Raw genomic sequence first — 27,604 nt, 5'->3', positions numbered from 1 at the left:
ATTCTAGAAAAGTTAATAAAACGTCGCCTTTTACAGTTCCTTAATAAACACATCATATTATCAAATGAGCAACATGGATTTATTGAAAAGAAAAGCACGGTAAGTGCAACACATACATTAATCGAATCCATCTTGCAAGGTGCAAACGATAAAAAAAAATAGTTCTAGGGATATTTTACGACTTGACGAAAGTCTTTGATTTGGTAAACGACAAAATTTTAATTTCTAAAATGGAACACTATGGGATAAAGGGTAATGCGCTTGAAATTATGAAATCATACTTATCAAACAGAATGCAATGTCTTGAAAATAGCCACGAAAGAGAAGGAAAGGAAAGAAAATACACTCTAAAGACATTAAAACATGGAGTTCCCCAAGGATCAATATTAGGCCCACTACTTTTTCTGTTGTACATAAATGAAAATCTAAATTGGTCAAACCACGTAAAATTTCTAATTTCTAAAGCGAACTGAGGAACTTGATATTAATGTAGCCGATACGAGGAACTCACAACAATGCCAACACAAACAGGAGAATTCCGTATGGACTAATGTGAACTGAAGAACTGCTTGAAGCCAACTAGATGAACAACTTGAGTATCGAACCCTAGCAGATGAGCTGCGGCAGAAATTGAGATGCTGCTCTCTTGAACGTAGTTGCTTCTGATCTGCAACTGATGAGAATAAATATTATCACTCCAACAAAAGCAGTAATTGCTACGGCGTTATCTTGGAGACGAGGACTCTAAAGATGGCACAAGAAGGGGTTACTCAAATGCCGATTGTTTGCAGTATCCTGGGTTTAATCCCGTCCTCTATCTTCCCGATGCTCTTCTGAGCGTGAAGAGAGATCTCAGGGTGTTAAGTAAGGCAACATAAGGTTACGGTGGGGTGAAAATTAGTCAAGCCAAGGGAAGGGGTTGGAATTCACAAATATCTCCATCATAAGTCTTCAGTCTTAGCATTACGCTCTCGGAATTAGAAAGGGGGGATTTTGCAAATGCATTAACAGCGAACAATTCGAGCCTGGAGGAAGGGGGTGTCGGAGGGGATATAGCGATATAATTTCAGCTGATGGGTTGATGCTCGCTATTGTTTGTCTAGTCCTTAAGAGGGCTATGCAGCGCGGATCTCTCTCTCTCTCTCTCTCTGCCATTTTGTTTTCGGAAATCCATACAATATGAGTGTAGGATTACGGCGCTCTACCAGAAATTACGAGCTGGGATCAGGACGGGAGGGAGTTCTGGGATTCGATGATCACGCGCAGGAACGGGAAAGAGCTGAAAATGAGGATCCGAATTGTCCGGGGGGTGGGGGATTGTCAACTGTTTAACCCTTTTCTGGGGGTCGTAATTTCTGCTGAAAGTGCTGTATCCGTTGCGTAAACATCTATCCTTTCGGGTTGTTATTCTCGCGGTTGTATATTCCCCGCTGGTGGCAGGTCTGCTTTCTTAACAAGTGTTTTCCGGGTGATGTTATGCTCGCATTTCTGTCCCGTGTTCACGTTGTAAGTTTCCGGAGCATTTTGCAAGTGCGTGTCCGTTGCATCAATCAGTGACACGGGTAAAATCAGGCGTTCCAACTGATATCATGGTTTCTTCTTTGCGGTTCTCTTTGTTTCAGGGCCAGCCATAGGGAGTTGTGGGGCCTGGGGGCATACAATATTCGCGGGGCATACAATCAACATTTATCAGATGTTTGTTCCTTACTCTGAAGTAAAGATGTTCCACATAATCATAATTTAAACATTATTATATTTAAGTTATATGTATTTCGAATTATTATTTAAAAGCATTAAGCAGAACATGTTGAAGGTTAGAACTGAGAATTATGCGGCGCTAACAAGAGTCTCAAAATTCTTGTTTCGTTTCAATTCTGATATACCCCTATTGTGTTGCGTCGATTACAATATTTAATTACAAAACTGTGCGTGTTCAATACATGACCTCTACACGCTGTAAAGGTTTATGTGGCTACATACACTGTGGCCGCGGTGGCTCAGTCGGTAACGCGTCTGACTACCATGCTCAAGGTCCCGGGTTCGATCCCCGGCCGGTTCAAATCCGGGAACTTTTCTAACGGTGGAAGCGGCCCGGCGCCTACCCAGCGTCGAATAACATGGGTACCTGGGGGAAACCCTGGGGGGTAAAGGCGGTCAGGGGCGTGATGCTGATCACATCACCCCCACTCACGACCGGATCAAGAAAGTGTGGGGCGTTACCCCCACACCCCCTATACGCCTTCATGGCGTGGTGCTATGCACAGGGGAACACTTTACTTTACTTTTTTTTTACTTTTACATACACTGTATACAGGGTGTCTCAAAAGTAATAGCGCAAAATGATACAGGTGAAAGTACACGATAATAGAAGCAAAAAATCTCGGTAAACATTGATCTGCGAACGAGCCGTTTTCGAGATAATTGCAAATGTGTGGTTACAAGCCGCCACTGACTTCATTGTTTGTAAACGTCAACGTCATCCTAGTTGGTAAAATGCTAATAATGTGTGCGAAATGTGTTGTTAGAAGCCGTCACTGATTGCATTTTGTAAACACAGAGTGCTTTACTTTTTGCGCATTCCGAGGTTGGTCTTTGTTTACAAAACGGAACATTTCCGAGAGGTGGCGTTGTAATCAAATAAGATCAGTAAAAAAAAAGCTCGTTTGCAGATCCATGTTTACTGAGACATTTTTGCTTCTATTATCGTGTACTTTTACCTGTGTCAGCTTGCGCTATTGCTTATGAGACACCCTGTATATTGCTTACAGATAGAAAAATGATTTGGGAACCATTAATGGTTCAGTCATCAAAGATTTCCCTGCCGGAAAGCATGCAGCCTTGTGGATTAAAGGAGGACACACTCTAATACTGAGCGACCTCAGGCTGTTTTCCACTTTAGTTTTCATGGCATAGTGCCGATATTTTACAAGAAAGTCGTAGGTAGGTTTAAGTTAAGTTTGGGCGTTAAGTTTGAACTTGGCAATAGATATTTGGTCAACCTTTCGGTGTAGTTCGATAGCTCTTTTTGTGTATGGGTTTTCTTAAGCCTGGTTTACATTGGTCGAGTAGACGGGGGAGTAGCTGGAGCGAGTATTGTAAAGCGACCTACTCCTCGTGTAAACAACTGGGTAGAGTACTGGACAGCGACTCCACCGAGTTGCTTTCTCCCCCATAGTTCTTTTTTTTTCACTCGCGTGTAAGTCGACAGACCACTTGATCAATGTAAAAGGCTTTCTGAGTAGAGTAGCGTCTGTGTTGTGATAGAATGTTGCTAGTTTGCTTTCTCTTCTTCTTTTTAATCAACCATGAATAGGAGGTGGTTCAAGTCCGACAACATAAAGTTTGTAGAACTGTAAGTGAATATGAGTGTCCATGGATTTTTTGTCGATTATAGGAACATACGGCCGTATGAGGCCAGTAGTAGTATTGATACTATTATAAACCCGAGAAAGTATGAACCCCTCCTCACTGGATTTGCTATACTTAAAACAAGCTTAACATGAGCATATGAGCTTTTTGTTCAAGTGTAGAATCTTGTCTAATCTAAGATTTTTGTGAAAATGCCCTCGGGAATTTCCTCAGAAAGTATGACCCTCTCAGATTGATTTGTTTATACTTACAAAAGGCACTTCTGTGTGATTGTTATCCATAAATTTGTTAAAAATATGCCCCTCTTGTGGCCACACTTAAAACTGGCCATCCACACACATATACACACACATATATACACACACACACATACACACATACATATTTATTTCTGGTTTAAGTTCTTGGATACCAGGTTCAATTTACATATCTAATATTAAAACAATGTAATTCTTCTAGAATTGCTCCGTGACAACAGACCCATCTATGTGCAAATGCCTGAACTCGGTGAATACTTGGGAACAAGTCCATTTTTTTCATTATGTCAACATTTTTAACTTCTTTTGCCAGTAATAGGGAAATGGTAGCAAGCATTAGACAAAGTACTTTGGAGCTGAATATTCCTTTTCTTAGACGTCGTATATTACTAAAATATTTTCAATTCACATATTTCTCATACCGCTGTATCTTGTTCTATTAGGCCTCTTCGAGAACATTGCCTATTAGGACTCTTCGAGAACATTGCCTATTAGTGAAATAATAGGACAAGCATACAATGATATGGGGATATGTGAATTGTTGGTTTCTTCAATTCACATAAAAGGATTGAATAGAAACTAGGATATTTTGCATTTGTTATATTCAATTTATTTGTTGTAATCTGTTCATATATAAAATCAAGCCCCGAGAAAATATAAGATCAATACTTGAACAATATGTGCGCATGACGGCCCCAAAGCGGTGGGATCGATACTTTCTGCACAGCGATCAGTTCATTTCGAGCCCAGCACCGGCGTGTCGATCAATATTTGGAGCAGCGATCCTTTACAAATTAGTTCCAGACAATTCCGCTCCCCTAAGCGTGGAGGCGCTGCGGTCGGGATTGCATGTACGCTCAGCAGAAAAAGGGGATACACTCAGAAGAAAGTACTTCGGCAAAAATGTTAGAGAATAGCTCATGTTTCTGAATATACCCCTACAGTGTTTCTATTGGCTCTGTAAAACTATAAAAGCCAGGGTACAGTGCAGATTCTTCACCATTGCTGGATTGGCAGTGGAACCCACTGCTCCACCAAAGTATAGGAGACTTGAAGCATATAATTTGGCGGAATAATCCAAGTAAGGTCATATATACATATACATACAAAGCACAGTGCTGAACTCAACTGATCCAGCATAGAGTTTTGAATTTGAACCCCAAGAAATTGTATATAAATACCAAAGCCAAAACTATTAATACACATACACACATACACACACACACAAAGCACAGTGCTGAACTCAACTGATCCAGCATACAGCTTTGATTTGAACCCCAAGAAATTTTATATAAATACCAAAGCCCAAAAATATTAAGTGTATACATACATATATACATACACACACACAAAGTACAGTGCTGAACCCCAACTGATATTTTTATTCAGTATAAAGTTTTGAATTGAAACCCAGGAAATTGTATATAATAAACAACAGCAAAAATGCCAAATCAAAAATATTGTAATCAGTGCAATAAGAATATATCCAGCCCCAATTGGGCCAAGCATCAAAAAATTTGTAATCCAGATAGATATAGAACTCCCACAAAAATTTGCCCCAAATGCAATAGAAAATACAACATGGAATATTTCACATATAAACATAAAGATACTTGCTCTGCATTGCCCTCTCAACCATCTACATCTGGTCTGAAAAGAAGGCACGAAGCACCTCTTAATGCCAGAGCAGCAAAACAGCCACGCCATGAACCTACCCGTAGCAGTTTTAATGCCCAACTTAGGGATTACCAGTTTGTATCAGAGCTAAGATGCGGCATTAAGAATTTCTTGAACAGTATAAATTCTGATCTGCAGGCAATTCTTAATGCACAAAATGGCTCTTATAAGCTATCCCTCAAATTGTTTGTACAATATAAGAAACCAAATGGCACAAAATTTACACAGCCCCACATAACAGAAACTGTACCTGTATACTCAAATGCAAATTCAGACACAATAATAGGCAATTTGATAGATCAATTAAATATCAAACACTCTGAATTTGCGGCAAAAGAGTCCGGATGGAGCCTATGCGGTTCATCACACAAGCTCTATGTTAATATTTCTGAATTCACTCCATTACAAGGATCCACTTATCTGCCTTTACCTGCCAATATTAAAAACAGAAGAGCCGTGGTTAATATAGAAAATACCGACCAGAAATGTTTTCTGTGGTGTATATTAGCTGCTTTGTTTCTAGTTTCAAGGCATCCTGAGAGAATAAGTTATTACAAACAGCATGAACATATTTTTGACGATGCAATGAAGGGTTTAGAATATCCAATGTCAGTTCAGAATATTGATAAATTTGAAAAAAGGGCCAGGCACATCAATGGCAAACAATTATCTATTAATGTTTTTATTTGTTCTACTGGCAATTGCCCGATAGCACCTCTCAGAATTAGTACAATTGATGATGAATCTGCTATTCCAATTGATCTGCTCTTAATTGAAGGAGATGATACATACCATTATACTCTGATACATAATCTTGAAGCTTTAGTGAGAACACAACTAGACAAATCCAATACAATATTCAAGTTGTGCAGAAGATGTTTAACTGTATTTGATGGTCAAAAAATGGTAAATGGGATTCGTGAAAAAAATGCAGAAATTGCAAAAAACAAGTTAAAAGAGCATCTGAAATACTGTGGGAACCATAAACCTGTTCATATGGTGATGCCCAATCCAAGTGAAAATTGCAAATTCAAAAAGTATGAAGCCTTGTTGGAACACCCAGCATATATTGTCTGTGATTTCGAATCGAACCTCAAACCTATTGCATTCTGTAGCCCAGATCCAGAAGAATCATCAAGTACACCATACCAGCAACATGAACCTTCCAGCTTTTGTTATGTAGTTGTACAGGATGGTGTTGTTATTAAAGAATATTCATACAAGGGACCAAATGCCATCAAAATATTTGCACATAGAATAGAAAATGTGTGCCGTGACATAGCATCTAACAATTTATTAAAATCAAAGCCTATGTTGCCTTTAACAGAGGAACAGATTGAAGATTTCAACAATGCAGAAAAATGCCCGGTATGTGATTCTGAATTTTCAGATACAAATATCAAGGTGAAACACCATTCTCATACAGATGGTAAATTCTTAATGGCCCTGTGTAATAGCTGTAATATTCAGATCAAGAGACCAAGATTTATCCCCATATTTTGCCACGGAGCATCCAATTATGATTTCCATCATCTGATCAGGTACGAGGGGTTTGAGAAGCAGAATTTAAATATTTTAGCTGAAAATGATGAAAAATATATATCTATTAGCAAGATAATTAAAGTTGATGGTGTTCCTATTCACATAAGATTTCTTGATTCTTACAGATTTTTACCTGCTAGCCTGGATACACTGGCCACTCAATTATCTGATGATCAATTCAAAATCACACGTGCATTGTTTCCAAATCAGGACCTGAAATTAATTAGGCGGAAGGGTGTATATCCATATGACTATGTCTCAGATTCTTCTAAATTTGATGAGTGTTCCCTGCCACCACAAGAAGAGTTTTACAGCAGAATCAGAGGATCTGGAATCAGTGATGATGATTATCACCATGCTCAGTTGATGTGGAAGAGTTTAAAATGCAAGACATTTCGTGATTATCACATGGCTTATTTGAAACTTGATGTGACCATCTTAGCTGATGTAATACAGACATTCAGAAAATCTTCCATGCAAAATTATGGACTGGATCCAGTATATTTTTACAGTGCCCCGGGCCTAGCATGGGCTGCAATGTTTTTCAACACCAAAAAGCCATTGGATCTGATCCAAGATCAAGATATGTATCTGTTTATGGAGAAATGTATAAGAGGAGGGATGGTGCAATGTCCCCAGAGATATGCCAGAGCAAATAACAAGTATATGCCTGATTATGATCCAGCACGGCCATCAAATTATATAACGTATGTAGATGCAAACAACCTCTATGGTCACGCTATGATGGATAAATTGCCATATGCAGAGCTTGAGTGGGTCGAAGATTTCAATATTGAAGATCTTCAGAATTTTGATGACAGTGAATATGGCCTCTTCTTAGAGACTGATCTGACATTTCCAGATCATTTGCACAACAAATTTTCTGATCTGCCCCCAATTCCCGAGGTTCAGTGCTCACCTGGCTCTAAACAGAAGAAGCTCATGACGACACTGGAGCCAAAACAGGGATATGTCATATATTACAAAAACCTCCAGTTCCTGATGAAACATGGTGTTCAAGTAACCAAAGTTGGCAAAGTTTTGAGGTTCAGGCACTCAAGATGGTTGAAACCATACATTGATACAAATACGGAGCTTCGAACATCTGCAAAAAGCGAATTTGATAAGGGCTTGTTTAAATTGATGGTAAATTCGGTGTATGGCAAAACAATTGAAAATGTCAGGAAACATACCGATGTTAAAATAATTACTGACCCCAGCCGGAGCAAAAAATTGGTTGCAAAGCCCAACTTCAATTACAGAAGAATTTATAATGAGCACATGGCACTTTTCAACATGATGAAAACAAAGATCAAGTTTGATAAACCTATTTATGTAGGGGCTGTGATATTGGAATTGTCCAAATTACATATGTTAATATTATATTATGACGTGCTGAAACCTTTTTATGGTGATCGTGTAAAATTATTGTACATGGACACGGATAGTTTTATTCTTGTTATTCAAACAGAAGATGTTTATCAAGATATGTCACAGCCTGAATTGTTTCAATATTTTGATACCAGTGAACATACAAAGATTCAACAACACCACAACAAAAAGGTGCCTGGCAAGTTAAAAGATGAGACACTTGGTGATGTTATTGTGGCATTTGCTGGGTTAAGAGCCAAGATGTACAGTTTTGAAACATGTAGTGGTGCTGTTGCCAAAAAGGCCAAGGGCATTGGCAGAGTAACTGTTGAAAAAGAGCTTGTATTTGAAGATTACAAAAATTGCATCAAATCACAGAGTTCAATCAGAACATCAGAAAATAGAATTCAGAGTGAGGATCACTTGTTGACTTCAAATATTGTAACAAAAGTGGCTCTGGACCCACATGATGATAAGAGATGCATTTTGTCATGTAACATACATACTTTACCTTGGGGGCATTGTGATTTGAAAAATGGAAATCAATGCCCAATTACAGAGCATGATTTGAAATAAATAAACATGCCTATGAACTTATTTGGGTTCAAAAAACAGGCTATTATGGACCTGCCAACACCGCAAGCCTCTCCTGATTTACAATCTGTAATGTCTAAACTGAGTGGCTTGTTAATTATTCATCTGAACAGCATACTTACAGATAATGATGATGAAACAGGTAAAACATTGTACATATTTAACAATAATTTAAATCATTACCAATTACCTGTCGGTGGGCAATTGCAATTTATTACAACCCCTGAGGGTGATGTTAAAATTTCAATAGGGAGAAATATTTATAGAATAAAGCACTCAAACATGGTTTCTGGCACTGTATATACAGTTTCTGCTGGTGACTGCTTATATATTGAGGTCCCGGGATCATATGACAAGCTTATACCCTTTTTTATAGAATTAAGAATCAGATATTCAATAATAAATAACTACTAAACAAAATGCCTAATGATATATTTGGCCATACAAGACATGAAGATCACAGTGATGAGATTCTGATGCTTGATGTCAGAGTCAAGAAATTAAGAAGTGATTTACAAGCTTTACAAACCACACTCAATGCCAGTCTTCAATTAGAAATTACAAATTTGCAATCACAATGCATGGACCCTCTTCTGAAAATTGATTCTGAACTCAAATTGTTGCTTCAGAAATATACTGATTTGGCCACATTAGATAATTTTCAAAGTTTGGAAGAAGCTGTAGCAGCTCTTCAAGCTAAATTTAAGACCCAGGCCACCAACTCTGAGCAATTGAAACAGCAATTGGAAGAACAAATAAATAATGTCCAGACACAGCTCCAAACAATTGTCAAAAGCATAAAATCACAAGAAGATTTTGATCTAGTGATTTCCACTCTAAAAGAACAGATTCAGTCACTCCAGATACCTAATCTGGATCCTCTGCACAATGCCATAGCCGAGGTTAAAGAAAAAATTGAGACACTTGAAAATTTTATGAACAACTTGCCATCTTCTGATGCTTTGAATGCAATAACTCGGAGTGTTGCAAACATTAAGCTGCAACTTGAAACATATGAAGATTTTGGAAAAATTCAAAGTTCCATAACCCATCTTGAGGGTACAATAGCAGCAGTGCAAAGTGATTTGGCAAATGTACTTGAATCCCGATTGCCCGGGATTGTAGATACCCTTGTCAGTGTCCAGCAACAAATCACAAAGCTTGAAAACCTCAACACTGAATCTGAACTGTCTCATTTTCATCACTTGATCGATGATATCCAAACAAAACTTGAAATTTTACAACAATCCACACCCTCTCAGGCAGATATAGCCCTGCTCCAAAATGCTATGCAAAATGTGGCTCATGCTTCTGAATTACACAATATGAAATTGGCACTTGAATTTTTACAAAATACAGTGTCAAATCTGCCTACATCACAGGAACTTAAAAATATTAAGAGAGCAGTTAATAGGATATTGAAATCAGAAGATATCAAAAATATCCAGGCAGAGATCAAACAACTCACTCAGACAGTGGCCGCTCTACCAACCAATCAACATATTAATGAATTGCATGCCCTGTTTGAGGATATCAGAAGACAGGTCCATGATCTTACTGCTCAAAATTCAAAATTGGCAGTTGTTGAAAATTTGCAACAAATTGTAGCTAATATCAAGCAACAGCTAGGGACCATGGAATCCAATCAAGCAAATGCTCTGTCTGTTTTTGCCACCCAGCTTCAAGAGATTGTGCAACAATACAAGAGACTTGCTGTGGACATAAAGATCAAGCCAGGCCATGATGATGTTGTTAGGACCATCAATGAGCACCTTGAATCTGTAACAAGCAGATTGCTCACAGCAGAAAAAGAAATAACGGGCATAATCGAGAATCCAAAACATACAGTAATTCTTGAATTGTACAGCATCCCCAACAAAGAATATGATTCTCCATTTACACCAGGTGGCAAAATATATATGCTGTCCCCTGCACAATTTTATTACCAGTTTTTTGTTGGGGGCACACTGAGACCAATCAAGATCAAATATTGGCTTCAACCACAGGCACACCACTACCCCACCTTATCAATAACTAATGCTGATAACAAAGCAAAAATCACCAGTGTAGAGTTAGAGGATTTTACAGATCCCAATACATTAGAAACAGCCTATGCTGAAGATGATGGCTCTCTGGAATTTAAAATACAAATAGGGGACAAATTATATTTAGAAAATCCTGCAGTCTCAGCTGCTGAACACCCCATAGTTGCAATATTCTTGTTTACATATTATGTCTAGACAAATTATTGTTGATGAATTACACAGACAAGCCAGACATAATTATAAGAGACTCCCAGTAGTCACAAAGGGCATAGATGATTTATGGCAGAGCGACTTGATTGAGTTGTCAACTGGGCAGTTGAAAAACTTAGACAAAATCAACAAGGGCTACAAGTATCTACTCACTGTCATAGATACATTTTCGAAATTTGCCTGGGCTTTGCCACTCAAATCCAAGACTGGAACATGTGTTACAGAAGCCCTCAGGACAATCATCAATCATTCAGGAAGATCACCGCGCTATTTGCAAACAGATAATGGCAAAGAATTTTATAATTCAGTGTTTCAACAATTTATTAAAAGCCAGGCAATAAAACATTACTCGAGTTACAGTGATCTCAAGGCCTCTATTGTAGAGAGATTCAACAGAACCTTAAAAAATCTTATGTATAAACAATTTACACTTCAAGGTAATTATAAATGGATTAATATTCTTCCAGAACTTCTACATAAATATAACAACTCGGTCCATTCCACAATCAACATGAAACCCTCTGAAGTAACTTCATCTGATGAGCAAAAATTGATCAGGACTGTTTATTATCCTAGATACCAGCCAACAACAAGAAGGGCCAAATACAGGGTGGGCGACCAAGTAAGAATCAGCAAATATAAGCACTTATTCAAAAGAGGCTTTACGAGAAACTGGAGCACCGAATTATTTACAGTGGTTCAAGTTAAACCTGGGACCCTTAACACATATATAATAAAAGATCACAGAGGAGAAATTCTCAAAGGCAGGTTCTATGAACAAGAGCTCAGCAAAACTAAACAGCCTGACACATATCTCATAGAAAAAATCATCCGCAGAAAAGGCAACAAGTTATTTGTCAAATGGCTGGGTCATCCGGAAAACAGCTGGATCGATGCAGACAAAGTGATAATATGAGCACCTGGGATGTTATAAAAAGGCTGCCAGAACCTGAACAGCAGAATAAGAGAAATGGCAACTTGCTGCCTGATAATATTAGATGTCTTATTGTTGGGCCATCTGCTTGTGGTAAAACTACACTAATGGTTGATAATTTTTTATTGGCACCCAACTGGTTAGACTGGAAAAACAGGCACTTGTATATCTTCTCTAAGAGCTTGGAACAATTAAAATATCAGCAGCTGATGAAGCTATATGATGGACTGGATATTGCCACTTTTGAATCAGATGTTAAGCCACTTGATGAATGTCTCGATAATTCTGTTGTTGTGTTTGATGACGTTATACTGGATAATCAAAACAAGGTTAGAAATTTCTTTACACAGGGCCGACACAAAAACATTGACTGCTTCTACCTGGCACAGACTTTTTCTAAAATACCGAAGCAACTGATCCGAGACAACAGCAATTTTATATGTGTGTTTCATCAAGATCATACCAACCTCAAACACATACATGATGAATATGTAGGTGGGGACTTGAGCTACAATGATTTTTCCAAGTTTTGCAGCAAGTGCTGGAACCAGGACAGTTATGGGTTTGTCACAATTGATATGACAAGAACACCTAATACTGGCAAATACAGAAATAAAATCAACGATTTTCTAGACGTTGAGACATAAATAAACAACCATGAAACGACCAGTCATTGATGATCTTAAGTTAAGAGATTATCTTGTAAAAAGATTTAAGGGATGGAAATCAGAGAACCGTGGAATTTATGAAAAACACAAACAAACAGAACAGCCTGTCATTGATGCTATTAATAATTTAGGTAAGAATATCAAAACTGTTACAGAGCAAAATCAAGATTTGATCACGGAGCTTGTACCTGTAGCTGCAAGGAACATATTAGATTATCCATTCACCCCACTTTCCAGTATTCATACACCTAGTCCTATTGCTCCTAGAAGAATTGAGGCTAGTCAGGATCCTATTGAATTGGGTCTTCTTGCTCAAAAATATTTAACCACACCTAAAGACAACAAAGATGAAGTGTTTGGCTTATATGCTGACACAGAGCTTGATGGCAGCATTATTCATAGAATTGGCAATTTCAGAGTAACATTTATGGGAGATGATATAATTGTATATTCAGAATCTCGTCTTGGAGAAAAAGGTGCTTTTGTTAAGTACACCGGAACACCTGGATTATGGGAACTGATGACTAGGAAAAGGCCTGGCAGCTATACAGATCAAGATTATGAACATTACAAAGAAATATTAATAAAATCAGATGCTCTGTACCAGAACAATGATCCTACACAAAAAAGAGTTAAGTCGAGCAGTGGGGCAAAATACAATAATTTAATCAAGCCCATATGGTCACAGATCAAGACTGGCAGTGGAATCAAACAATACAACACCCTGCCCAAAGAATTTGTCTGGGTTGATGATGTCAGGAAACTTGTAGATAGGTTATTGGTGATAGCTGGGGAGGAAAATGCTGGCAACCACAATTTTTACAATGAAAAGGTTGGAATTATGGACATGATAAGCACAAAATTGTCTAATTTTATAGTGAATGACCCTAAGGGGATTGGATATCTCATAAAAATTATTAATACTCTACCACCTAAATTTTGGAATATTTCTGAGGGCCGGGGCCTTGTTAATGACATTATAAACAAGCTGCCATTTGAACTGCATATTCCAGGCTATCAGTATTGTGGTCCAGGCACAAAATTGGATCATAGATTAAACAGAGGTGATCCTGGTGTTAATCCTTTAGATGCTGCTTGTAGAGACCATGACATAGCATACAACACACATTCCGATCTAGACAAGAGACATGTTGCAGACAAGAAATTAGAAGAGGCTGCATTTGGCAGATTTGTAAGCAAAGATGCTTCTTTGAGTGAGAAAATAGCAGCATTGGGAACCACCATAGCTATGAGCACCAAACAAAAACTGGGGTGGGGGCTGTGAATATGTATATAATAAACCTACGATGAAGGCCAAGGGTGTTATGTATCAAATACCTTATGCAGGTCTCAAATCTCTTAAAACTATTGACAGTCTCTTGACCAAAAAGCAGCGCAAGAAAAAAAGCTCTTGTATTGCAAAGGGACATGGTATGAAATTGTTGCTTAGCACACCCCAATTAAAAAAATTACAGCAATCAAGAAAAAAATCACATGTAGGGGGTTTCATATTTACTATCCCGGCCATCTTAGCTGCTCTCGGGGCTGTTGGGAGCTTGGCTGGGGGATCAGCTGCCATAGCAAAAACAGTAATAGATGCCAAGAAGAATAGGGCAGAATTAGATGAGCAGAGGCGCCATAACCTGGCCATGGAGAAAAAAGGCAAAGGTGTTAAGAGAGCCATGAATAAGTTTAAAAAAAACAAGAGCCGCTTACAAACCAAGATATTGAAGCTTTAATCAAGCCACTGGGCATCAAATATTTTAGGGGTGTGTACATGTCTGATTCTTTACCGGAACAACCACTCAACAAAGAGTGTGGCATTGTTAATTTGGATGAGTACAAAAATCAGGGCACTCACTGGATCTGTTATCTTAAATATTTAAAAAATGAGGCATTTGTGTTTGATTCATTTGGAGGTGTTCCACCTGAAAATTTAGTAAAATATCTAAAATCAGCTAATCTTTATTACAATAATGCCCGTGTTCAAAACTTCAAAGATGTTAATTGCGGACATTTGTGTTTATCTGTTCTCAGATATATGTCTCAAATAAATAAACCATCAATTGAAGATTTTCAAGAGGCCTTGTGGTATCTGAAACATCATGGGGGTATTCCATCTCACCAGCCAAAATTCAATATTGAAACTCAAATTACATGATGACATAGTGTATCCCAAAACAATAGCTCTCAGAGCATTTTACGGCATGTACTTGATACCTAATATTACGCACCACAACAACACAATTACAGTAGGGGATCAAAAAATTGTCATCACTCCAGGGCAGTATAATCTGTCCACTCTAAATGCTCAATTACCCAGAGGTGTAGTGTTAAGTCAAAATTCTGTCACTCACAGAGTAGAGATTGTATCTGCTACAGAAACAGTGGATCTGGGTACTATAGGAGAGCTATTGGGCTTTGAGAACAACACAAAACTCGAACCGGCCATCAAACACACTGCTATGAATATACCCAAATTCTTAGCCATAGAGACTCTGAATATTCACTGTAATGTGGCTGAGGGTATGATCACCAAATCAAATGGCATAGGCACTCACAAACAAACAGGCATCATTGCAACATTCAAACCTAATTCCGAATTTATGGAGCCAATCATCTACAATCCATCCCCAACATTATATTTTCCTGTGTGCCATAATAGAATAGATTACATTGAATTGATGGTCACTAATGAAAAAGAAGAATTAGTTGATTTTGCTGGAGCCACAACAACTGCTATCATAGAGATTAACATTTAAATAAAAATACATACAATGGAAAATATTGAGAGTTATGAGCTACAATCATTCCCTCCAAACAGGAGGACATTTGCAAATTTAAATCAACCCAACACAGAAATCGAGGTTGATCTTGATGTAGGGGATGGCTTTATACACCCCCACAGAGCAGATCTATACATCAAATTTGATGTCGTAAAGCTCGATGGAACAGATTACCCGGCAAATTCAAATATAAGATTGGTAGACAATTTTGTGCCGCATCTGTTCTCTGAAATTGAGATCAGAAAGCATGGCGTTGTTATAAACAGAATAGATTATCCCGGCATTACCTCCACGGCTTTGGCCACTCTAAAATTATCCAAAACAGAGGCTTCTTACTACAAAATAGGCGGATTTGAAGCTGGTGATAAGATATTAACCAAGAGCCATACAGTGCTGTTCCCGATGCGCCTGTTGCCAGGATTCTTCTCGGATTACAAAGATATTATGTGGAAGGGTGGTTTAAGAATTACATTTAGAAGAGCTGCCAATGATAATAATGCTTTGATGAGGTACAGCACATTAAACCCTACAGGGGAAGCTATGCCTAATACCCTACCAGATGCAGGCAAGTGCATTATTCAGACTATGGAGCTAAGAATCCCCGTTGTTGAATATGAGGCCAGTTACGCTCTTAAATACAAAGCAGATATCCTAAAAAATCCACAAATTCCTCTGCAATTTTACACATATCAATGTGTACAGAAGCCTGCCGCTGGTACTTATTATGAGTTTGATGCCACAAATTCATTCTCCAGTATTCAATATGACATGCCTGATTTTGTGGTGGTACTGTTTCAGACTGGGAGACACAACAATCAGGAAAAAAATTCAAGTAGATTTGATAACTGCAACATCAAGAACATATATCTTAAAAATGGCAGAAATGAGGTCTTTCCTAGAGAAAATTACAATTTAGACATGTCCAAGGATGATTTCCTCAAATTATATGAGGCTTTTTCGGCTTTCAAAAGGGTCACTACTGGCAGTACTGATATGTATTACTCACCAGATGAATTCAAAACACGGAGACCCATGTTTGTAATCAACACTTCAAAAAGAAAACAAGTTGTGGTTAATGACAGAACAAACATTAAAATTATCTGTGAATTCCACGAGGCTTTACCTGAAGACACCATTTGTAGTGTCATTCTCATAGGTGAAAAATCATATGTTTATGATGTAAGAAATGAGAGAGTCACGGAGCAATTCTAGAAGAATTACATTGTTTTAATATTAGATAAACAAATTGAACTTAAACCAGAAATAAATATGTATGTGTGTATGTGTGTGTGTGTATATATGTGTGTGGATGGCCAGTTTTAAGTGTGGCCACAAGAGGGGCATATTTTTAACAACTTTATGGATAACAATCACACAGAAGTGCCTTTTGTAAGTATAAACAAATCAATCTGAGAGGGTCATACTTTCTGAGGAAATTCCCGAGGGCATTTTCACAAAAATCTTAGATTAGACAAGATTCTACACTTGAACAAAAAGCTCATATGCTCATGTTAAGCTTGTTTTAAGTATAGCAAATCCAGTGAGGAGGGGTTCATACTTTCTCGGGTTTATAATAGTATCAATACAACTACTGAGGCCATAAGTGCAGGGTTTGTTACTTGATGTGTTTGGCGTAGGAGAAGTAAAATTGAAAATAAAGAATTTCCGTTTTACGCACAACCAAGAACGATTGATAATAGAAAAATCAATGCAGTTGGTTTTCTTTCTAGACATGTCCTTGTGTATTATTCAATTCATTTCTCGTAAAAAAGAAGTGTGTAAACAGTTTCAGAGCTTTGTTTTTCAATCGCCAACTACGTCGTTGGGTTCATTCTGTCAAAAGAGCCCAAAGCAGCTGCAGCAGCTATTCCACTTGGCTGAGCCGAGTAGAAAGTGTGTAAACAGCTACTCGCCATGGAAGGGTCGAGTCGAGCAGACAGGCCAGTAATTCGTCCCAGTAACTCTCCTGTTTACTCGACTAATGTAAACGAGCCTTTGGAATGTGTTTGTAAATTACCTGTAAATGGTATCATAAGATTTTATGACCTAGGTTAGAACTACAGCGCCTAGAATAACGTAGTGTGGAAAAGGGCGTGGTTTTGCTCTCTCTCGCTGGTTCCACTGGAAAATGAAATCCGCTAGAGGCGCTGGTGTTGACACCGGGGTACAGCGCTCGACTGCTTATAATGGAAGTAAATGGGGTTTTTGCTGCAACGTCTGATTCTTTTCTTTGTAACATTTCTTTGCATCAGAAAATTGTTATGATATTTGGTACAGTAGTCGCGAAAATATTAAAGAATATTATGAACCGTCTATCATGACCTGTCCTTGAGTTTTTTATTAACAATACGGAAGAAAACATAGGTATGGATTGTAACACGTAACATGACAATTGCTGCGAGAATTAGTATTGTGTATGCATTATCCTGAAAGGTTCATTAATATTGTCATTGTCACAAATATTATTTTTATGGAAATTCGCACAGACAATACTCGTTTATTTTAATTAATTAATTAATTAATTTTATTATTAATTAATTTGCGGTTTATTTTCATCAAGTACAAGGTAGACATTTTACAGCCAAGTCACGAGTAAAAATGCACAGTCCTTAACACCAAAGTTCTACTTACCAATCGACACGAATGTAAAGCAATTTGTTGATAGAGATGACAAGGTACATCGTAATCGGCTATTTCAACTCCATGGAATATGAAATTAAATTCTTTCGAATATCTGCATTTCGGGAAAATGACTTCATAATATGTACGCCACGAAACATTTTTTCCCCTTCATGACACTATTTCAATTTTATTAGTATACAAAAATAAACTTGTGTACACAATCCAACGTTTGACGTCCAGCCTCACATGCGATATGTTGATGCTCGTGTTGCGTTGCACATAAAACGTATTTATGTTACTTTTCTGTGTAAATTAATACCATTTCGTGACTGCAAATCACTCCACAAATATAACTGTTTCCATCAATTCACTTACCGCCTTTCTAGAGAAACAAATCTACACAATATATTCCAAAAACTAACTAAGCCGCATTACTTTCATAACAAAATTAGCCGGTGTGTCGATCGCACTGCCATCTACTTGTCATCGTCTCGGGGAACCAGTTTCTTGGGTCGTTTTCCACACTACGTTATTCAAGGCGCTGTAGTTAGAACCAATATTTTAAGCACTTTGAACCGCAAGGCAATAGTTTAGTTGACTGACTGGTAACGTATACAATACATACGCAAGGAAAACTTGCCTCCCGAAATGAAACGACAAATACACCACTTAGTAGGAATCCCCCAAAGCAAAAATTTTAATTCGTACAGTGCTCCTGTACTAACTATATTTTCCTCTACATTTCTTTATTTACCTGTTTTCTTCTTTTTCTCTATTTCTCCCCTTCTGTCTGTCTACAAGTAAGGGATAGGGTGTCCCGACGAAACGTACCACTTTGGTTTTCGCGACGAAACGTACCACTCAGATGAACAGCTACCTGTGAAGGATCCACTAATAATTTCAAAATATTTACTCCGCGAGAAAACGTACCACTTCAAGGAAAACGCTTGAACTTGACATGTCAGACATTACAACACGGTGCGCTATCCAGTACCCAGCTAGGTTATTCGTTTTACCTCAGTAGTCATTACGACTTTGATATCTTAGATTAGGTTCGGTCGAGTATCGAGAGAATGAGAAAATCCGTTTTTATATACCCATGTGTGCCGCTCTGGCCTTCTTAAAAACGGAGGAAGTTTATGTTGGATCGCTGGAAATACTCTCTCAAGCCCTAAAATCAGCGAAGCTAACTCTTTTCTTTTGATTACTTTGTGAATAGTTGGTTGCAAAACGCGGAAATTCCAATAACAGTGTGAAACTGTCCAAAGCCTGGATAAAGTGTGATGGAAATCAGGAAAACTAGAGAAAATCGTAATTTCGGTAAATGATTTTTGATGCCGTCCCATCAAGTGGGTACGTTTTGTCGCGTATTTAAGGGATAGAGCAGGGGCGGATCAGAATAAAATATTTCACCCGGACAAGGTGGATTTTTGCGCCCCTAATTTCCACTCTGCTCCCTCCCACATCTTTCTACCCTGCTCCTTCTACTTTCCACGTTTCTCCAATAGAAAAAACATGGCCACGTTATATATTTACGGTTTCAATAACGAAAAAAATAGCCTTATTTTTAAAATGCGTAAAGTGTTAAAGAACACGCTATTTGTAAGTATGTGTTTATTTAATACCTGCATAATGACCACAAAATAACAGTAATCTCTCAGCTTGAATTGCTGCATGATTTCGGAATATACTTATTATGTTATGCATCAGAAACTTAAATTAATTCTTGCCAGCAATAAATCCAACTCTTTTTAACACAAATAGCCAAGCACCCACCCGGTGGAGGCATACTATAGTTGTTTCGATCCAACTTTATACTGTACGTCCGCAGGATTTTTTCCAGGGAGGGGCAAGGAAGGTATTTTTTTCCAGGGGGGGCAAACAAGTCACATTTTTTCCCAAAAGAGTGTTGTTCCCTAAGAAAACATTGCTTTAATTTGAATTTATGGTGTTCATGCAATAATTAACACATATTATTGTGGCTAAAATGAAATTTTATGTGTGAAATATATAATTTTTGGTTGACTTTCATTTTCCAGGGGGGGCCACGGCCCCCCTTGTCCCCCCTTCCGGACGCCCATGTACGTCCAGATCGGATTAGCGTTGTGTGCATAAAGTGGATTTTAAGAAAACTCAAACAAATAGCCACGCTTATGTAATCAGAAATAAGGTTTGGGGCCTAATCAGGGGGGGGAGTGTCCCCCGGCTTTTAAGCCGCCTCTAAGATAGAGAGAGAGAAAAGTAATAGAGAAATAAAAGTAAGAGATAGACAGATAAAAGTAAGGGATAGAGAGAGTGATAAAAGTAAGAAATAGATAAAAGTAAGAGAAATGTAAAAGTAAGAGAAATGTAAAAGTAAGGACTAGATAAAAGTAAGGAATAGATGAAAGTAAGAAAAATGTAAAAGTAAGAAAAATGTAAAAGTAAGAGAAATGTAAAAGTAAGAAATAGATAAAAGTAAGAGAAATGTAAAAGTAAGAAATAGATAAAAGTAAGAAATAGATAAAAGTAAGAAATAGATAAAAGTAAGAGAAATGTAAAAGTAAGAGAAATGTAAAAGTAAGAGAAATGTAAAAGTAAGAGAAATGTAAAAGTAAGAAATAGATAAAAGTAAGAGAAATGTAAAAGTAAGAGAAATGTAAAAGTAAGAGAAATTTAAAAGTAAGAGAGAGAGAGAGAGAGAGAGTTATGAGAGAGAAAGAGAGAGTAGCCAAGAGAAAGACGCAGAAGGAGAAGAAGAGAAAAAGAGGAGGAAAGAATATGTAAAAATTAAAATCAAAGCAAGAGATAGAAGAAAGGTAAACAAGAAACAGATTAAAAGCGGATAGGATCTAAGAGAAGAGACGTAGAGACAGAGATGGATCTGGAAAGTATTCCCTGTAAGCTGCAGCGAATGGAAGAAGACAGATAACTTTGGCGCGAGAGAGAAGATTTTTTGCTCTCCTCTGTTCGGGATTGCTGAGATGGGCCTTCTGGGAGTATATGCCGAGCTTCCCCCTGACCCACTCCTCTATCCCGGGCAGACGGAGCGACAAATAGGGTAGCCGGCGAAACAAATGGCTGAATAAGAACGCATATGCTTCATGCATTCTCCTTCTTTCGTCCTCTCATATTTTTCCGGCCTTTTTCTTCGTCTGCTTAGAAACACTGAGAGACTGGCAAACGATGAAGGAAATAGCCGGATTCGGTTTCAGTTGAACTTTTACACTGGTGTACGTACCGGGAGAAAATGGTAGAACAAACGAAACCTCGTGGATAAGTGGATTAGTATGGACTGTCACACTGGAGTCGAAATACTCGCCAACCACCGAATGCAACCAAATCCTTTTGGTCTGAATCTGCCAGAAGTATATATTCCGTCCTACACTCTGTATCGGGAATCTGTGGAGCAAGACGGACCATAGCGGTAGAGGAGAGAAAGCAAGTGCGCGGAGCAAGACCTGCTAGCTGCAGCCGCGTTTTTCCCTCCACTTCCCCCCCACGCGTTCAGTGGCCGAGCCCTCTCGAATCATTACTTGCGCAGAGGACTTGTTTCCGCTCGCTTGCTTCCCTGGACAGTGTGTATGAGTCTGTAAGCAACGTCGCGCATAACGGTGGAGAAGGGGAGAAAGCGAGTAAGCGGATCAATGCGGTGCGCACTGCTGCAAACGACTGGTAGATGCGGTCGCGTTGTCTCCTCCATGTAATCCCTCTCACGCGTTCATCAGTCGAGACTTCGTTTCGTTCACTTGCTCCACAGACTCCTGGAACAGAGTATAGTGCCTTGCGTTCTTTATATTTGACTATACTCTGTCCCAGCTAACTCTGGAGAAGGCGAACGAAAACAAGTGTCTGCGCAAGTAGTGACGCGAGACGGCTCCAACCAATGATCACGTGGGGGGGGGGGGGATTGACTGCTATTATCAGCCTTCGAGCAGCGTGTACTGATTCTCTGGCCACTAGGTTTCACTCGCTTCTCTGACGCTATTCGCGGGCTTGCTCCACAGTTAGCTGAGACAGGGTATACTTGTGTTGTTCAAGTGACAGTAGTGGACAATACAAAGTTTATTGACTTGGTTTACAGACGTATAACATGGGGACACACCACTCAATAACTATCACAATTGGGACCAATTGGGAATTGTAAAACACTAACTATAATTTTTTTATTATTATTAAATAATAGGAACAAGTTCCAAAAATCTTATTAATCCACCCTCTCTAATAATTAATTTTCTATAAAGGATTTTCCAACAGTAACATTTCGTCAGCCTTTTTGATACACTCTGTACATCAAACTCTTATCAGCACACTGCCAACATCCGTAGCGGAGGCGCGCTACGACGTCAGGTGTTCGAATCCTAGCCTGGGTATGACTGTTCTTTGTGAGTATTTCTTCATCATTTCATCATCACTCATCCTCATCTTGGCGATTAGACAAAAGTGGCAGAAAAGCGAATCAAGCATTCAAGATTTTTCCTGGTGCAATGTGAACACATATGTCCTCAGTAGAACACAGTCAAGTAAAAGATTCTTCGGAAACCATGTCCAACGAGACAATAAATCCCTTTTCATTGATCTAGTTTGCATGGTCTAGTAGTTATGCTTACCCTGTGATATAATTGGTCTTAAGTTTGACACTATAGTACTTCTATTTTGACTAGATTATCACACTTCTATCTCTTGAGTTAATAAATTATAGTAAGTGATGTGATTCCTCTACTAGATGGCAGCACTGATCTTTTGAATCACCCGATTTCCTACCGTTCCGATTGGGTAAGATTCTTGCCGTGATCAATCCAAACCTTAAGAAATCACGCTCTGTAAAGGGACAACTGCTGCCATCTAGTAGTGGACGTGTGAGTTTTGTCCTGAGGACGCGCAACGATTGCCAAAATTCAATATGTTCGTCTGTATTATTTCATGTCTATGGTACAATTTACCTATGAATGCTTGTTTCTCTTTGCAGGCTATAACACAGGAGAGGAGAAGGTACGGGTTTGTTCTAGAAAGACAATGCTCATTGGCGAAGCACTACTTGGCCTTTCACACACAAGGGAGCTCCATGCTTCAGCGCCATCTAGACGAATGGCAAGAAGTGTCGAAGACGCGGGAGTACCTACCAGAGGCTGTAGAGAGCATGTTTACCAATAGACTACGAGTAAGTTTATTGTCTAACAATGTTGTTGCGGTATTTATTATTAAACGTATTGCAATTACCCAACTTGTAGTGTAATCTATAATAGTAGCAGTTGACCTACTCTATGTGATCAGAAGTATCCGGACACCCACCTGAAAATAAAGTACTTGTTTGGGCAACCCTCCATCGGGAACACTGGCAGTCAATACAGTGTTGGCCCACCCTTAGCCTTGATGACAGCACTCTCACAGGCATACTTTGAATCAGGTGCCGAAAGGTTTCCTGAGGAATGGCAGCCCATTCCTCGCCGATCGCCAAAATAAGAAGAGGTATTGATTTGGATAGGTGTAGTCTAGCACGAAGTCGGCATTCCAAAACATCCCAGAGATGTTCTAAGGGATTCAAATCAGGACTCTGCGCAGGCCAGTCCATTAGTGGGACGTTGTTGTCGTCAAACCACTCCCCCACAAGCCCTGCAGTATGGACGGGTGCTCGGTCGTGTTGAAAGACACAATGGTCATCCCCGAACTGGTCTTCGACGGTAGGCAGCATGAAAGCTGTTAAAATGTTAACGTAAGCTTGTGCCGTGACATTGCCATGTAAAGCAACAAGGGGGCCAAGCCCCCTCCAGAAGAAACATGACCACACTGTAACCCCGTCACCTCCGAATTTCACTGTCGGCACTATACAGGCTGGTAGATGTTGTTCACCAGGTATTCGCCACACCCACACCCTACCATCGGATCGCCACATTGTGAACTGTGATTCATCACTCCACACAACGGTTTTCCAATGTTCTATGGTCCAGTTTCGACGCTCCTTGCACCACACGTGGCGGCGTTTGGCATTTGTCTGTGTGATTTTTGACTTATGGGCAGTTGCTCGGCCATGAAAACCAAGTTGCCGCACCTTGCGCCAAACAGTAATGGTGCTTGGAGTAGATCTTGATGCAGTTCGGAATTCCTGTGTGATGGTGGCGATGGATGATTGACAATAATGCTGTACGATTCTCTTCAACACTCGATGGTCTCTGGAGGTCAACATGGGAGGTTGGCCTGCACGCTTTTGAGTTGTAAACATCCCTTCACTATACCATCGGAAACAGTGGACAGAGGCATGTTTAGGAGGGTGGAAATCTCACACACAGACTTCCTACACAAGTGGCACCCAACCAACTGATCACGTTGAAAGTCTGTGAGTTCCTCAGACCATCCCATACTGCTGTCTCACACTGTTTGCAGACTACTGAGTTCGCTGACTATGTGTTCCACGCAGTAGATGGCAGTATTGTGTCGCCCTCTATGATAAACACACGTTTCGCGGTGTGTCCGGATACTTTTGATCACATAGAGTATGTTAACTCCAGTGTCCTGCTTAAGTGGGTGTACTGTGGGGAATAGCCCGCATTAATTCGAGAACTTAATAACCATTAACGTAGTAACAGAATCTACCTACAAATTCCAAATTGAATTAATAAATCTTTAAATTATTATTTTTAAAACTTTTAAAGCTTTTTCATTTTTTTCTCTTTGAGACCATTCTTTACGTTATTCTCTTCTTGGTGATTTATATATTTTCATTATATATGTTTCTGCTTCCCTGTTATACTTCATATCTACCTATTTCACAAGCCAATGATCTATTTGAGAGGTTTTTAACGGTTATGAATGTATTCTATGTGACAATATGTGTTGCTTTAGAATATATTCCTAGAAAAAAGAAAAAAATAATAAGTAAAGTGCTCCCCTGTGCTTTGCACCACGCCATGAAGGCGTATAGGGGGTGTGGGGTTAGGGCCCCACACTTTCTTGATCACAACCGAAGATGAGGGTGGTGTGATCAGCACCACACCCCTGGCCGCCTTTACCCCCTAGAGTTTCCTCCAGGTACCCACTTTAAATGACGCTGAGGGGGCGCCGGAGCAGCTTGAACAGGTTGAAAAAGTCCCGGTTCTCCGCCGCCGGGATCGAACCCAGGTCTCTCGCATGGTAGTCAGACGCCCTAACGCCTTTTTTCTTTTTTAAAAAAGGAAAACCCTTAAGCGGAAGCTTCCCCATCACACTTCATTCACTCAAATCTCTGTTTCAGGACTTCTCAGTACAGACAATCACAAACATCCATGTCCGAGCCGGGATTCGAACCCGGGACCCCTGGCGTCGTAGCGCGATGTGCTAACCACTCCGCCAATGGGGGCCGACTAACGACTGAGCTACCGCGGCTTGTATATTCCTAGTATTGTTTTTTTTTTTAATATCGGCTGCCCATGGAAGTCCCTTCATCGATTTCGTTTAATCATCACTCATCCCCATCGTCGCGATTAGTGGCAGAACAGGGACGCTGAATAAAAAAAATACAAGCAGAAATAGAAAGACTTACAGTATCTCTAACTAAACCAACTCTAGTATGTAGAGTTGTGAGTTGCTATAAAAATTCCCGATCCATAAGGATAGTTTCTGAAAGCTTTGATATCCTGACTTTTTTGCATTCATGCTGTTAACGAGCGGTCGAAATGATTACAGCAATTGAGTTGACTGAATACGAGGCGTGTTCAATAAATAGAGCAACTTGTCATACGAGTAAGAGGTCTTGTTACCGTATTTATTGAACAGCTATTGTAGATGTCTCAATCACGATTCAAGCCCTGTATTTCCACTAGCGATGGATGGTACGTTAACCACTGCACCATGGAGAACGGTTTCATATATTGTTGTTATTGTGCATAAATACTTGTCATGATTTTCAAGGAGAGGAAATTCTCAAATCTGTATTGTGAAATTGCTTATGAATATACAGGGTGAGGCAGTCAAACGGGAAGATTTTTAAAAAATCACAAAAAATAGAGAGAGCAAATATTATTTATTTTATGAACATGAATGTACTGTACATGAGTGGAAATTACTAGTGTACCTGAAACATGTAAATGTTTTTGAAAATGGTGGCCTTGGTGTTGCACGCATTGGAATAGCATCTCCAACGAATGTTGTGGATCTCTTGCCGAATTCGCTCCTTCAAATCATCTCTGGTTCTTGAAGGGTTGTCCTTGAATACTTTGGATTTGAGGTAACCCCAAAGATAAAAGTCAGGAGCTGTCAAGTTGGGTGAACGGCCAGGGCACGGAATATCGCTGAATCTGCTGATGAGACGACAAGGAAATGCGAGTCTAAGCACATCCATAGACACTCTGGCAGTATGGCTAGTTGCACCATCTTGCCGGAAGAGTGTTTCTTTATCTGGGTCATAGTCATCGAGGACAGGCAGGAAAAATGTGTGCAAAACCAAGGACGCCATCTTACTGACACCATATTAAAAAGAATGAACATTTTTCAGGTACACTAGTAATTTCCACTCATGTACAGTACATTCATGTTAAAAAAATAATTAATATTTGCCCTCTCTATTTTTTGTGATTTTTTAAAAATCTTCCCGTTTGACCACAAAGCTTACATATTATTTCTCATTGCAGCAAGTGACGTTCTGGCAAGACGACGACATCTATGCCACCCCCAGGGCGCTGGACGACGACCGCCTCTCCATCAACTCCCAACTGAGGAAAACAAAATCCATGGACGCCTCCTGCCTGGATGTTAGGTCCATCAACGACGTCACAGGGTCCATGCCCTTGTCCAGGGCCAAATCAGAGTTCAACCTCACGGCATCCAATCATTCCTTAGCTCAAGGTCAGTGTTTCATCTGTTAGCTTTTTTGTTCCCTTAAGTACGACTTTGAGGTTAACTGTATGTTTAAAGTGTACCAATATATACTATGATACAGTCATTCTCGTATTTACTGTAGGATTACCACTAAATTCTTGTCTTGTATCTGATGTAGTACGTCAGATGTCAATTCTGCCCACTGGCCAATATATTCTCCAGATTTAAACCTTTTTCTGTATATTATTTCCGTCCAGTTTATGCTGAGGTCTTCTGTAGTGTTGTATGCAAGTTTGAAACTTACCGCATAATTCTTGTATTGTTTAATTTGTCTCGCAGATGTTTTTTTCTTGAAATTATTTGTATTCTTGAAAGGCTTCAATACACACATTCGTCGTCGCCTTGTAATTAAGGGGTCCCGGGTTCGATACCTGGTGGAGACACAAGTGTTTCGGATCCCACTTTAAACTGTAGGTCCAGTCCCGATTAGCCTTACTGTGCATAAAGTGGACTTAAAACACCAAATCAATCAATCAATCAATACACACATTATCATGCCATTCGCATATTTGAACAATCACATTATTACAATTTCGCAATACGGATTGCGTGTTTTAAATTGTGCTGTGTTTGTCAGTCGAAAAAGGGAAGAAATTTTGCAGCGTTACAGAACTTACAAACATTTAGTTCGGGAAAGGATAGAAAAAAAAGATCGACCCATATTTATCGCCACATGGTATGTTTTAATCGGAAAAGTATG

At 39.2% G+C, this 27,604-nt stretch overlaps 1 protein-coding gene across 3 annotated transcripts in view; it reads left to right on the top strand.

Moving 5' to 3' along the window:
- The window catches only part of IRSp53 (Insulin receptor substrate 53 kDa), a 774,518-nt gene that overhangs the window by 719,934 nt on the left and 26,980 nt on the right, over positions 1–27,604 (top strand). For all 3 annotated transcript variants that reach the window (XM_083125425.1, XM_083125426.1, XM_083125424.1), the window contains exons 8-9: positions 23,024–23,215; positions 26,658–26,871. In XM_083125425.1, coding sequence (XP_082981551.1) covers positions 23,024–23,215; positions 26,658–26,871 — 406 coding nt within the window. The remainder of the gene's footprint in view (positions 1–23,023; positions 23,216–26,657; positions 26,872–27,604) is intronic.

Source organism: Lepisma saccharinum, chromosome 7, assembly GCF_977018435.1.
Source record: "Lepisma saccharinum chromosome 7, izLepSacc3.1, whole genome shotgun sequence".
In the NCBI taxonomy this organism is placed as follows: domain Eukaryota; kingdom Metazoa; phylum Arthropoda; class Insecta; order Zygentoma; family Lepismatidae; genus Lepisma; species Lepisma saccharinum.
Note: the sequence above shows the minus strand (reverse complement) of the source record. Positions and strands in the feature narration are given on the sequence as shown.